This window comes from Lagopus leucura, unplaced genomic scaffold (assembly GCF_019238085.1).
Source record: "Lagopus leucura isolate 7727_CA_CO unplaced genomic scaffold, USGS_WTPT01 Super-Scaffold_100002, whole genome shotgun sequence".
NCBI lineage: Eukaryota > Metazoa > Chordata > Aves > Galliformes > Phasianidae > Lagopus > Lagopus leucura.
In genome coordinates this window covers 7,150,476-7,164,936 of record NW_024962263.1, presented here as the reverse complement: position 1 = coordinate 7,164,936, position 14,461 = coordinate 7,150,476, and the positions used below count along the sequence as shown (strand labels likewise).

Sequence of the window (14,461 nt, the reverse complement as noted above, 5' to 3'; positions counted from 1 at the left end):
AGTGTCCTTAAGGTCTGACTGAACTTATAGGGAGCCACAGGGTGAGCACAGAGAGAGACCCCTTTTCCCCTGCTTGGAACAGCACTTCTTGCTGTAAGCAATTGCATCATGTCCTTGAATGTGTCCTTTTCCTGTAACTTTCAAACACTCTTGGTTCTTCCTATCTGCTAGAAGAAGCAGAGCTCATTTCAGATGTGGTCCATGAAGGATTGTGTAGCACGAAGTAATTTTGATCCAAGAGACCGTAACTCACAGGTCATTAAAATAAATGCCAAGGTGAGATCTCAGGTGAGCTGTGCCCTTGTCACAAACTGACACTGAATGGACACTTACAGAGTGTTCTGCAAAGCTGTCTGCCAGCTGCTGCTGCCCTTAAGATTTAAGGGTGCTCTGCATAATGCAGACGTATGGAAAGAGCTTAGCAGTTCACAAGAAGCCTCTGTAATGGTATGAGAAAGAGGCAGGGCAGTTTGTTAACAGTACAAATAATGAAGCTTTTATTGCTGTCTTAAAATAATTGTCCTTTTCTCCCCATTTATTATGATTGGATCTGTGCTTTGGCTTAATATATTGAATATTTGTGTATGTGTGCTTATGTATGCAAATATATGTAGATTTATGGCTGTACATTAGCTGTTGGATATAAGGACAGTATTTCAGCCAGAGCACTGGCACAGGAACAGTGCATCTCATGGCAGCTCAGAGCTCTGCCATGGGGTCCTGGGTCACCCTGAGCTGGTCTTTCAACTTCACTTGCCCCAGCTGCTCGGCAGGGATGGGGACACAAACCACCACTGTAGTGGGATGTACAATACCTGTCATTGCAGTGGTGTTGCAGTGACTGTATGTTTCCAAAGCAAAGTCAGGGTATCTAAAAACAATATGCAGTTTTAGAGGAAGAGAACCAGCTTTTAGTCTGTGTTACATTTAGGTGCCACCTAAGAATGAAAAAAGCACATTAACACCAAAGTTTCACAATGGGCTTGTGATGCTGTAGCATTCTTGACACCAGCCAGGCATCAGGTTGGCACAGCATGGTGCAGTGGATCAGCAGTCATCTGCCCTCTCCTCTGTAGAACTTGTTCATCTCTAAGATGGATACAAACACGAAAGTCAGCTGGTAACAGTTGACAGAAGCTGCGAAATAGAGCCAGTTGTTTTCTGGAAGGCTTCTTCCAGCTTGCAAGGTTTATAGGAATTCCTTTTTCACTTGGTGCCATTCAGAAACACAGAGTTAAGCTGATAGATTTCATTTTTTGCTGATGTCACCATACTCCATGTCATAAAACATTTTATTTGAAAGAATAGTCCAAGTATCAGCTGTGCTGTGTCCTGAAATGTTAAAAGCTGAAAATGGTACAGATAATATTGGGGATTCACCCTTTATTCAAGCTGCTGGGTAAAAAAAAAAAGATGATAGAAGTAAAGATGGAGTCTCACACTCTTATCTTTGCAATATTTGGCTGTAGTCGCATCATTATTTCAGTATAAAGATCTTCTCTATCCCCACTGTCCGGGCATAGATTAAAAAAAAAAGAAACTGAAAGAAAAATTCTGCTGTGTTGTTTTGTTAGCAGTGCATCAGTGCTAACAAAGCTGCCAGCTCCCAGTAGCAGGACTGCTAGAAAAACTAGTGATTTGGAATCACATTCCAGATGAGCTGTGGATCAGAGAGAAGCCTCTCTGAGGCTTATGACTTGAGAGACAATACATGAACCAAGCTACAACTTGATGGATGCTGCCCTAGGCAAAGGCACGACATGGCAGTAGAGGTGTGTGGTTGGTTACACCTCTTTCTGTGATTTCTTTCTCTTCTCTGGGCAATAATGTCTCAGCTGCAGCCAGGACGAGTAGAACAGGGTTCCTGTTGTCCTGAAGCAGCTCACTGGGGTGTCAGTTCAGCTTTGCAGCCTTTCTACAGGTGATGTCTGAACCCACTTTGTGAGTGGTGAGGACTGTCTGCATCAGTAGAGCAGCACCACTGTCACCTCCAGTAGCACCGCTTTCTTATAAAAGAGAAGAGAAAAGCAAGCATCCTCCAGGGATGATCCAAGGAGAGTCACACAGGGATTTAAGTGCAGAGGTGGGATGGGATGGGGTGCAGTCCTACCCCAGCAATTTGTTGCTCTAAGGAGGTGGGGCTTCTTTCCTGTGATCTCGCAGATTTTTCATTCTCCTCTCAGCATCCTCTCTGGTTTGAATGCTAATTCTCCCTGGGAGGTGAAGTGAAAGGTACTGAGATGCTTAATTTGGGAGGTAGGTGGAACTGCACGTCAGGATCCAGGAGCCTGAACTCCTTTGCAGAAAAGAGTCTCAAGCATTTTATGAAGTACTTAACTTTTCACTGGTCACAAGAGTGAGGTATTGCAAAGCCCACTTATTTTTAGTGAGTGGTAATAGCATGAGATACTGTCTAGCTAAATGTTAGCAGTTTATGGTTATTTTTCCTGATAATATCGTTGTTACAGATGTTTCACTAATGGAGGATTAGCAGCTAATGCACATCCACATGCACACACCTGTTGTGGCTTCTTCAGAAACAGTCATATAATTCCACTTGAGATTAACCAGCAAGCTGAGCATCCAAGGAGAACTGATCCCAAAATGCAGATACCTGTCCTTGCCCATGTAAGCGGCCATTCCATACATGGAATACCAGAGATTGACTGGCTGCTCTCTCTGCTGAGAAGTTTGAAAGAAGTGGCTTTGGAACAGTGAAGAGGCTTTCTTGACATGATACAGTCCACCCTTGCAATTTGTTATTTAGCTTGTAGTATGCAGTGTAAGCTGTTGAAGTCAAATATGCTGTGGCATAAAATTGAGCTGCAGCACTCAGTGAAACATTCAGCAAGCAATAGTCATCATCTTGCCCACCATGTCTGGAGGATAAGGGCAGGACTGCAGAATGTCAGGATGGTAAGGAAAGTTGTTTGTCACCTTTTGCAACTAACTCAAGGCAGGATCCACCCTGTTCCTGTGCATAGCCGTTCCCTGGCAGCACTAAAGCATCCACAGCAGCACAAGACAAGGGATCATGTGGGAGAGTGTGAGGTTATAAGGTCTTCATCTCCTCATGAGGCATCACTGTGCCACCTGTCTTTGTTGTGTTGCATCCAATTTCTGCCAGGGATCAGGGGCTTCTTCCATGGCTGCTTCCCAAACAACAGTGTTCTGCTCCAGCAGCAAGGTGGCATAACAAACAAGGTGCTGTAGCAAGCAACAAGGTATCTGTCTCCCAGGTAGCAGGTCTGTGAAAGCCCAGTAAAAACAACAGTCCTGGTGATGTTTGAATTCTCTTATTATCACAATGGTGGCTGTAGTAAAACTGATCCCCAGGCAGCACTCTGCAGGGAAGAAGTGAAGTTCTGATGTCTTTTTCCACCGCTTCTTCAACCATGCAGCTGAGTCAGAGGCCCACAGTAGAGGAGCTGCGTGAGAGGAAGATCCTCATCCGCTTCAGCGACTACGTGGAGGTGGCCGACGCACAGGACTATGACAGGAGGGCAGACAAACCCTGGACGCGACTCACGGCTGCCGACAAAGTAAGTGGAGTGACCTGGGGAGAGCCATGACCTGAACAGCTAGAGCATGTCATGGTCAGCAGCACCCCTCAGGTCCCACAGCCACCAGGGAGGAAACATCAGAGCTCTCTTCCCAGTTCACCAGGTTTGTTGGTTTGAGTTATACACCTTTGGCAAGAAGGCTCCTGTGTGTGTGGAAACACAGCAGCATTACATCATTTAAAAAGAGTAAGACCCTTGGAAGAGAAGCCTTGATGGTAGCCCTGTGTTATTTGTTCATTGATTTGGGGCTTGCTGCACAATTCTGCCAGCTGAGAATGCCCACAAGCATTTCACCACAAGACAGACCTAACAGAGCAGCACCTGCCAGAACTGAGCAGGCCTGGCTGTAAGAATGCCAGCAGGTCAAATTGGCAAAAGCACCTCCATCCCACCAAGGCCAGGTTACTTTTCTGTAGGGGTTGAGACAGGTGTGTTTCTTCAGGATACCTGCTCCCTCCCACACAGTAATGTAACCACTGAGCAGAGGCTTCATGAGCCCTGCAGATGAAAAACAGCTGTATATTTGGTAATAGGTGCACTGTCCTCTGAAATCCAGTTCTGGCTCCATGAAGCAGCGTCTCTGGTGTCAGCACTGGTGGCAGAGAGGTTAAATCGCTGTCAAATGGTCAAAGTCACATCCTGAGGGTCTTATGGTGAAGAAGAATTTAAATGCTTTATGGCAGTTGTAAGAAGAGAGGGCTCTGAGCCTGGTAGGTGGCTGCTGTGCCTTGAATTCACTCTGTGATGCCCTTGTAATTTTGAAGACATTCAGGTACCTGGATTTAAGCCCTGCATATGTCTTTGCTGACGGCCTGATGCAGTGATGGAGGCCACACCATGATATCCAGTGTTTAAAGGAGCTGGAATTCTGGCTGTGACAATCACCTGTGGTGCTCTTGGTTTGCTTCATAGAGGAAAGGACAGACAGTTTTACTTAGTTAATTTGTTTAATTGTGAAGTTTTATAACCACTACTTTTCTCCTCAGTAGAGGCCCTTTTCAGCTTAGCTTTCAGTAACTTTCATGTAGTATAAACTGATCTGATCAAAAAAAATCTTTTTCTGGACGGTCCCCAGACCATAATATAGGCATTAAATTTGCTTTTCCCATTTTACATCACCATATTGGCTAAATCAGTTGACTGAAGTCTTGTCCTATCTATCTATTGGGAGTTACATTCTCCCAATAAGTGAGGGAAGGAATAAATTTCTAATCAGTTCTTCTGTCTTTGAGAGACCTCTGCACTGAATGGAAGGTGTGGAAATACCTCATCAAGGAAGAGAAGATGAAGTGACCAGAGAGGTCTTTTCTCACCCCGTGTCTGTGGAAAGAACAATTATCAAATATCTCTGTGAAACGTAGCCTGTTAAAGAGTTCAGTATGAAAGAGAAGTACTTTGAGGTCACTTTTCCTTCTTTATAACACATGTGCGAGTCAGTACACAAATCAGAAGACTCGTTTTTCTCTAAACAAACCTTTTTTTTCAGCAAAGCGGGAGAGAAAAAATAATTGTCCTCCCAGTATCAATGCCCCTTCTGGCATATTATTCATGTTTGGGTCATCTGGGAAGTGTTCTAATTCCTGCCATTCAGATCACCTTCTTTTCCCTATCACTACCTTCTGTTGAGAAAAAAAAAAAAAGAAAAAGTCAAATTGGAACCCAATGCCACAGAACCTGACGAGCTACAGTATCCTATAACAGATTATTTTCTTCTAAAAGTTCTGATTCAATAACTGCCTTCATTGGTCAACACAGACTAAATTTATTGCAAAAGTAGAGTTTAGTAATGGGCTTTTCTGTTTCTCAGTAAATCTTTCTCTGTGTTCTGGACATGGGGAACTCTGTTCAGCGTGGCTTCATCTTTCCCAAATCTGACTGTTGGAGGAAGAAGGGCACTTCTGCATCTCCCCAGCAGCTGAGAGATGCAGGAGGTGATAGATTTCAAACCCAATGGGAGGTAGCAGGCCATTTGACCTCCTTCACAGTCACTTGAGCAGCAAATGGTCTGCTGAAGGTAGACCCTTGAGTTGGTGCATAATCATCTCTCTGCTCTGACAGACAGAGGCAGAGCAGTGTAAGAAGAACACGAGAGGCTCGTTCTGTAGAGCACACTCACAAGATCTGTCATGTAGGCCTTGTCCAGGCACAGGTCATTGGTGACCAGATCAGTGGTTGCTGTGGAAGCCCTGATGTGGGCTTGAGCTCTTTATCCTGGTTTAGACTCAGTCAAGAAAACGTTCTCGACAGCCACAAGTACCCATAATTGGAGTGGCCATTTCCAGCCACTGAGGTTCCCAGCAGTGGCACACACCTCGGGCTCATGGGACCACTTGGCCACACTGGCACCTGGCATTTCTGTTCCGTATGCTCATGGGGAGGCCCACTTGTGTGCTACAAATATCACAGCACTGTCAGAAGCCTGCAGCATGGGGCGAGGGCCATTTTAGCTGAGAGCCATTTCCACAAAGAAGCTGAGTCACTCAAAGTCAACCTTTCTTCTTCTTCTTCAGTATTCCCCTTCTCATCATTTTCTTTTCCCATGTGGACAAACCACAGAAGCTGAAGGTAACAGGTTTTCCTACTGAAGTTGACCCAACCACTCACTTAGGGTGAATTTGGACGGTTTTGGCATGTGGAACAATTGAGTCAGAACAGAGGATGGGAGCAAAGGGGCATGGCCTGGGGCAGAGAGAAGAGCAGGGAGCCAGGCCAGCCCCTTTCCCTCTTGAGTAAGCTTAGCCCCAGATTAGGTGGCTTCACCAGAGGGAATTTAGGACTGCATAAAGGGGAGAGACGTTTCAGATGTAATTCTGGTGAGATCTACCAACGCTAAGTTTACTCATGGTCCAGCTCTGAAACAGAGCACAGGGTTTCAGAAGCTCTGGTGCATGATTTTTGTCTCATACTTATGGTAATTTGGATTTTGTGTATGAAAGTGTTTACATAATAAACCGAAATTGGCTTTTGTATCAGCACTGTCTGCATTTTCAAATTGATCCATCCCACTGAAGCATTTATTTCTTCCCTTTATGCAATTTAGAACATTTATCTCTTTTCCTTTTCACGTGTTGTTGTTTTTTCTCTCTAATAATGTTATTTATTTCACTTCTAATATATTGTTTTGAGAACAAAGTGAACTTATTTTGATTTCTGTCATTTATACATTTATGAGTTTATTTGTCCTTTGCAGGCAGCCATTCGTAAAGAGCTTAATGAATTTAAAAGCTCTGAAATGGAAGTTCATGAATTAAGTAGGCATCTAACAAGGTAAGTTCATTATTTTAAGGACAGCAATGAATACTGTTGTTTTCCACAAAATAGGAAACAGCAACCATTTCTCAAGCACCCTGTGAACTCACGACCCCACTTAGAATTACAGGCTGTCAAAGAAACACACTAATGAACGTGTGCTGCCCTATTACACGGCTGTATGCAGGCACACACCATTCACTGTGTAACCTTTTGTTTGAAATCATCGTGCTCTGGTGTCAGTTCTGCTGCTATCAAGGGTAAATAGCATTGAAGAGAAGGACAGGGAACTCTCACTGAGTAAGTACATAGAAAGGGATGAATGAGTGCAAATTCTCAGTACTGTCATCTGCATCTTGCATTGGCCATGCAGAAGGGGAATATTTACTCAGAACTGTACATAGTGCCAAAAAGCAATGACATGAATAAGGTCTGGTTGTGAAGCGAGGGCTATTTCTCCAGTAAGAGAGGGTTTGTAGAAGTCTGGTGAAGAGACATGATCAGATTTTCATTTGAGCTGAATGTGTGATTACAACTCTATACATTCCATTTGAAAATCTGCAGTTCTAATGTTGACTGAAAAGGGAGCTGCAAATATATGAAAAAAACCTGACGTTATTTTTTTTAATCTTGAAGCTTATTCTCAAGTTCCTTTATCAAAACAGAAAACACAGCTGAGTATTTTTTGCTGTTCACAGGACCATGGCTAAGCCAATGTATCTGAATGCACACAATTATTTGCCATCACTGGAGTCAGCACTGCACTGTGCCCTCCCTGTGTCCTGGTTTCAGCCCAGACAGAGCTGATAGCACACTGATGTATTCATCAGATGGGTGGTGGTCATAACAGTTGCAGTTAAGGTTTTGAAGAAAAATACAGAAAAGCTTAAGTGTATGGGAACTGCTGAATCACAGCCTGAACCTCTGATTGACCACCTGAGGCGAGCACTGAGTCAGCCACAGGAGCACAAGTGAAGGCAATTCAGCTGTGCTGCTGGAAGGGGGGCAGCCTGGCTGCACCCCTCCTAGACCTATTTAAGAGCTGGCTGCCAGTGGGGAAGGATCTCTGCTGGAGATCTGCTCTGCTGGAGTTTTGTGGGTGAGCCCAGGATAGGGGTAAGCCTTCTCTTTATTCTCTTTTGTTATCATAGTCTGCTTTGCCGAACTCTCTTGTTTATTTTGTGACTATAACATCCTACTATTCTTTGATGATACACTTAAGGAAAAATATTTTTTGCCCTAGGGGATTTTTTTAATGTATAAATTCTTTATTAAAATTCACCACATTTATAATGCATGTATCCCTTGCTGTAACAACAACCTTGCACTTCCTGTCATGTGCTGCGATGATGCACTGGGGTTTGTAATGATGAAGTGCTGCTAAAGACAAGCAAGCAGCTGCCTTTGAGCCATGAGAGCTGGCCAGATCTGTCAGCTCCAGTGACTGAGGCTTTCAGGAACACCTGGCTCACTGAGCACATCTAACTTACAAGGGATGAGGCTGTTTAAGAGCAGATGTTGCTACAAGCAGTTGAGCTCCAGTGACTTCCTTGAGGCATTTTAGCATCCCACAAAACTACAGGCTAGTTTAGTTTTTCCAGGAGGCCTCTTTACCTGCTTACCTTTTACAGGTTTCAGAGCAGTATTTTGCTTCTTTTCCATTGCTAGGGTGAGTGGTTACCCTTGGAGTTATGCTCATTTATGTTTGACAGCTACCACATGGCTTTGACCCATTCAGGCCTGGGTCAGGCAAACTCACAGCTCCAATAGAAATTGGCACAAGTGTTTGAAGTTCAGCAGGACTTGCTGGTTTGGCAAATGGCCTCAGGAAATACGCACTTGAAGGGAGCAGGCTGAAACAAAGGAGAGTAATTCCCTTAAATAAACTTAGATAAATCGCCATTATAAAATCATTAGCAAGGTAATGACCTATTCATGTCATTAAGCAGTGGCATAAGCTGGGCTGAGAGTGTCACTGCTGCTTTCCTAGTGGGACAGATTAATTAGTTCAAAAAAATCTCACATTCAAAAAGTCAAACCCTAAAAAAATGCATTTGCACAGCTGATGAAACAAGCCTCCTGCTGATGAGCTCTTGCAGAAATGGTGGCCTTTTCAGCCCTGTTCCTCTCTTCAGACCTACCTGAAACACAGAGAAGCTTCTGATAGATCTGAGTGCTAACTGCTAATGCCTGTGAGCTGCAAGTCTGGTGAGAACCAAGGAAGTTTCCATCTCTGTTCTAATTCTGCAGTGCCAACATGGTAATGTCAGTACTGCAGGAATCCAGCTGCATAATTTTGTAGCAATTAGATCTTTTTTTTTCCTTTTAATTTGTACCATATATGTGAAAATATTATCTTACTACTTCTCTCTTTCTTTTTCCCTCCCTTGCATTTTAGGTTTCACAGACCATAGCAGTTAAATTCTACCTGAACTACTATGCTGTCTTCAAAACATAAGAAAAAGGAACCATAAGTGCTGGTATTATTCACTTCCCTGTTATGTACAATGTAAATCTTACGAACTGCCTTTCTACAAAAAAAAAAAAGTAGATGAATATTTAAAAATATAAAATTGTATGTACATGTGATGGGTACTGCAGCATCATCAGACCTGTTGGCTCAAGCTTCAATTACAGAAAATACCCCTGGTGGGAATCGTGCCAAGACGCAGCATTTATGTGTAAGACTTTCCTGGCATGTGGATTTGCCATACATGTTCAAGCCCGGCTGGTGGGGCATCCATTAGTTCACCTTCAGGTACCCTTCACCCTGGCAAGCCTCTGTCGTCAACCTGAGAGAGCCCTGAGATGGTATCCAGGGAACCACGGGCCTGGGTGAAGTCTCCAGTAGACCTGCACCTATGGCACTAAAGCACTTCCTTATACCAAACGCTCCTTTCAGTCTGCAAGCACCTTATGAGGACAAAGAAGAAGCAAAACTACTCTGTGGGCCGTTTCATCTGCAACCATCATCTGACTTGAAGCTGCTTGCTTGCCTACCCTGGAAAAGCATATGGCAACAGTTGGCTCCCAAGAAGAAAAAAGGACTCCCTATGTGGTCACTGCATGGTATTCTTTCAGGCTGTAGCTTGTTTTTATGCTCAAGCCTCATGATTGTGTGAGGGCCAACGCACCTCCAGCAGCAAGAAGGGCTGGGATTGCCTCCTCTGCTGCAGAGGGCACACCATGGGAAAACTGGGGGCTGATGGGGGACAGTTATCCTCCCTATACCAGGTATAAAGAACTGATCCTAAATGTGTACTGAGAAAAGCATGACGGTGTGTCAACTAGCCTAACAAAGGAAGGCTGTTGCATTGGTATGGATGGTGGGACTCCTCACTGGTACGTGCAGCTGAAGCTTAAGGACAGAAATCCAGGGGCCTGTTGTTGTATTTTTGTTTTTACCGTAGAGGTTTAACATATGAACTGACCCAGTAGGGCACAGAGAGCTGGATGCTCTGGGCCTGGCTTACCTGCCTACTTGAGTGTGTGCTTAATGCTAAACAAGCATGCAGACAGTCTCACTGAAATCCAAACCAGGTCTCACAGGCTTCATTGAAGCTGAACACATTTAAGTGCTTTTCTGGATGTAGGCCAACACCTTTTAGATTCAAGTCCTTAACTAGTGCAATGCCAGTAAGCATGGGCAAACGTTGCCTATGAGTCCTTTCTAGCTCTCACAAGAAGCTATTACACTGTTTTGGGTCAGTGATCCAAAGCACAATAGCAACATTACTGTAAGTTCCAGATTATTACTTCAGGACACCTTTTTATTTCCATAATAGCTATTATACTTAGAAGATTTGAACAGAGAGGCCAGAGTTTAACTAAAGCACTGTTATTTCTGTTATTTTTTTCTTTTTCCCTTTCTGTCTTCCAGTATCTATCTATCCCTGTGTGCTCCCACTCTGCCTCCATGCTAACCTTGCCCTTCACTGATCGTGGGCCAAGAGGCCTCTCTCTTGCATGAGCATTTTCTGGTCAATAGTGCATAATGCCCAGCCCTCCTGCCTCATCTCAGGCCTCAGTTTCATTCCTCTGGTGCAAAAGAACCTGCATACAGCCCATGGAAATGCACTCAGCCTGCCCAAACAACGCTCAGGCTCCATTTGCACTTAGTGGTACTCAGTATCTCACAGATGTGCTCCACTGGAGACAAGAGGCAGCATCTGAGAGCACTGATAGCCAGACAAGCACTGCTTTGCAGTTATGTTCTTGAAAAGCTGGGGATCATGGTGGTTGAATTTATTCACACATATATGTAACAAGACTGCATCACAGGCTTTAAGAAAGGGGAAAAAAAGCCTCTAGGCTTTTAACCACGCAGCAGCAGGAAGGGGCTCTGCAGAATGGCTGAGGAGCCACCAGCCCTCCTCTTCTCTGCCTATGGTGCCTATAGGACCATTGCTTCATGAGCCTAGAGGTTCGGTATGAATGGGAAGGAGAGCAGTGACAGAGATTGCAGGATGGAATAGGCTAGTGGGAGGGAAAGGAGATTTTTATTTTATTTTTTTTATTTGATTATTAAAATGAAGAGAAAAGAGGTAGAAGTAGCAGGCTGTTGTCAGTGCTAACGTCTACAGGGGAATGGGTAGTCTGTGGGCAACATCTCATACTGCTACTGACCCTGACAGCACCCATCTCTGCCAGCTGGTAGCCTAAACAAGCCCTACAGCAGTGGTTGAGGGGCATAATAGCCAGGTGCCAATAAATGCTGCTCAGTCACCAGCCACCAGGCCTTTGGCCAATGGGCCCAAGGCAAGTTCCTGCTGACCTCTGGCTGCCTCAGGATTCATGTTGTCCCCAGGGCAATGCTTTTATTTTATTTTTTAATTATATTCACTTCTAACAGTCCAAGCAGACACAAGGAAACAGTGGAAGAACTGCTGGATTTCCCCCAGCTCATAAGTATAGCCTGTTACTGAAAAGGAGAAAGAAGAGGAAGAAACGGCAATATGAAGTGTTAAGACATCAGTAAGCACTGCAGAACTGGCACCTCACCTGGCTGTAGCTCCAGCAGTTTGGGGTATTTTGCAAAGTTATCCTATGACAAGGCATTCTTCAAGAACTTGTCAGTGCCTGAATATCACAGCATGTCCTCAACGGGCAGACCCAACTCTGTCATTCTTGGGAAGTTGCACGTAGGCTGGATTATGTAAAGACAGCATTCCTGCTGAAGACTCAGTTACCACCAGTCATTCTCATTCATATTAGGAAGAGATTAGCAGTAGCAATAAACTACATCACATTTAGAGAATGGAAAAAGTCAACACAGAACAAAAACTGGTATTCCAGGGCTGATAATGGATGTAATAATATACGAGAGTCAAGTTTTTTTTTATTATCTGCTGAATTGTGGGTTATTCACACTTAAAATATACAAGTAACAAGACCTATCCTAGAGCCTGTTGAAAGATGAGCTGGAAAATGAGCAGGAAGGAAGAAAGAATTGAAACAGCAACTGCAGAACTTCTAGATGAAAGTTCTATGATTTGGAAAAAAGCAATGGCAAGGAAGCACAACATTGGCATTGAGTTCCCACCCACACTCTTGCCAGGGCTGGACGACAGGGACCTGGCAAAGGACTCAGGATCAAGGGGAAGGTCGGTGTTGTGGCCTTTCTCCACCCTAGGCACCATTGGTTAAGTACTTGCATGCTGAAATAGTTTTAGGCTTGATGCTCCCTGGGATAAGGCTCAGACAATTGGTCTGGACAGTTCCAGGTGCACACTCTAGACGTTACTGAAAGAGGAAGAAGGAAAAAAATAATATAATAGATTTTTATTAACAATTTTATGTCAGCTGAAGCTTGGTAGTAAGCCCATTCCACAGATACATTTCAGCCTAAGGTTTACATGTAAAACCACAGCACTTCATCACCACTGCAACTGGCCACCAAACTCACCATCCACTATTTCTACTGTGCCATCTGTACAGTGGAAACACTGCAGACCAAGAGTGGGAGCACTTCCAGCCTGCCTAGTTACATTAACGCTTGCATTCACACAAAAAAGGGCAAGATGGAAAACCCGTAGTTATATGTGGACAGGGGCTCCCTAACGTGCCTGCAAATACCATCACTTTGAATAGCCATGGGAAATGACTACGCTGATAAAAAAAAAAAAATCAGGAAAGAAAAAAGGGGACAAATAATTTTTCCCAGGTGTTCAGCCTGCTTGAGCTTGGAACAACTTCTGTAAGCAAAGAGGAGGTGACGGGCACACTACCTGCTTTCCCATGTGTCCCAGTTACTCCTGCACCAGTTGCATTTGCCAGTTGATATCCAAGTGTATGTATATAGTTTGTCTTTGTATAGGAGTGAGTGTGGTGGCTGTCAATCATGTGCTCTTCCAGTATTGTAATTTAACAGATTATGGCTGTATGAAAACAATGTAAATAACTAGAAAAAAAATTAAGCTGGATCTCTATGTCCTAGGTTTTGTACATACTGAAACTGCATGCTATTTAAATTATTGTTTGTCCCTGATGTATGCAGTTTCTTAAAAAAAAATCATTTAAAAAAAAAAAAAGTTCAAGTATCTGTGTGCTTTCTTACACTGTCCCAGTGACTGGCACAGCTGAAGGCAGCAGTCCCCTGCTCCCTGCATGGCAGAGGCTGGCCTTACCAGGGCAGGTCTATGGGCCATTGCAATTGCACTGGCTGAGCCTCTCAGTTCAGTGAATGTGGACAAGGGACAATGATTCAGCTCTGCTCCAAAGCTGTACCAACACCAGGCTAACGAAGAAAGAACAAAATCGGCAGTCTGCAGTAGGCACACACATAGAGATCTAAAAACATCACAGTGTGATGAGAGGAAAATGCCTGTTAGTAGTACAAGCATTATTGCTGTTCAGCAAAGCAGCCATACCTGCCCACCCCACTACATTCATGTGGCCTTTCCATCCTCTGATTTCTCCGACCCAAATCCCAGTAGTTTCAATAGCTGGGAAGCATTACTTTAACTGACCAAATTCTGCTGATCTGTGTTGCTGGCACAGGTACATACCACGATCAAAAGGCTGGTACTGGGCTTCTCTGTTTGCTTCCATTCAGGTATGTTTTCACTCACCTCCTTCCAGTTGTTTGTGTGTATTTCCCATTCTAGAAGCCAACAAGTCCGTAGCTATCCTGGGAGATGTGGATGAGTAAGTGTTTTTTGTTTTTTGTTTTTTAAATCATCAGTTTTGACTAAAGAACCCCTTTCCCCCAACTACCTACTGATTCCAAAGCAGGATCAGATCGTGTTTTAGTTGCATACAGGAATTTCGGTGCATTAAATATATATATACATTGGTAGGGCTGCAATGTACAAGGAATGTGAGAAGCCAACCTCTTCCACAAGGATCCCTACACCAGGGCTGTGTTTTTACATTTTCACTTCAGCTTTTTGTAAAACTAGCCTCAGGAAAGAGAGACGTGTATTCAGTGAAGTCCTCTCATTACCTGCAATCAAATTGTTATCTAATGCCACCTGCAGGCAGGAAACCGAGAGAAGGGTTGAAAAAAAGTCAGCTCTCTCCATCAGACACAGCCTCCAGGATCCAGCTCACCTTTATCAGCTGCTTCAAACCACTTTGAGAGATGTGCCCTCTGATGGTAGGCCCACAGAAACACCCAACAGCAAGGTGCAGCTTGCAGTCTCTCTTCT

At 44.0% G+C, this 14,461-nt stretch overlaps 1 protein-coding gene across 3 annotated transcripts in view; it reads left to right on the top strand.

Annotated features, from left to right (window-relative positions):
- Positions 1 to 13,303, top strand: part of PHACTR1 (phosphatase and actin regulator 1) — a 143,927-nt gene extending 130,624 nt beyond the window's left edge. For all 3 annotated transcript variants that reach the window (XM_042869714.1, XM_042869716.1, XM_042869715.1), the window contains 3 exons: positions 3,402 to 3,542; positions 6,754 to 6,830; positions 9,211 to 13,303. In XM_042869714.1, the coding sequence (XP_042725648.1) occupies positions 3,402 to 3,542; positions 6,754 to 6,830; positions 9,211 to 9,226 (234 nt within the window). In that variant the 3' untranslated portion in view covers positions 9,227 to 13,303. The remainder of the gene's footprint in view (positions 1 to 3,401; positions 3,543 to 6,753; positions 6,831 to 9,210) is intronic.
- The last annotated feature ends 1,158 nt before the right edge of the window (positions 13,304 to 14,461 follow it).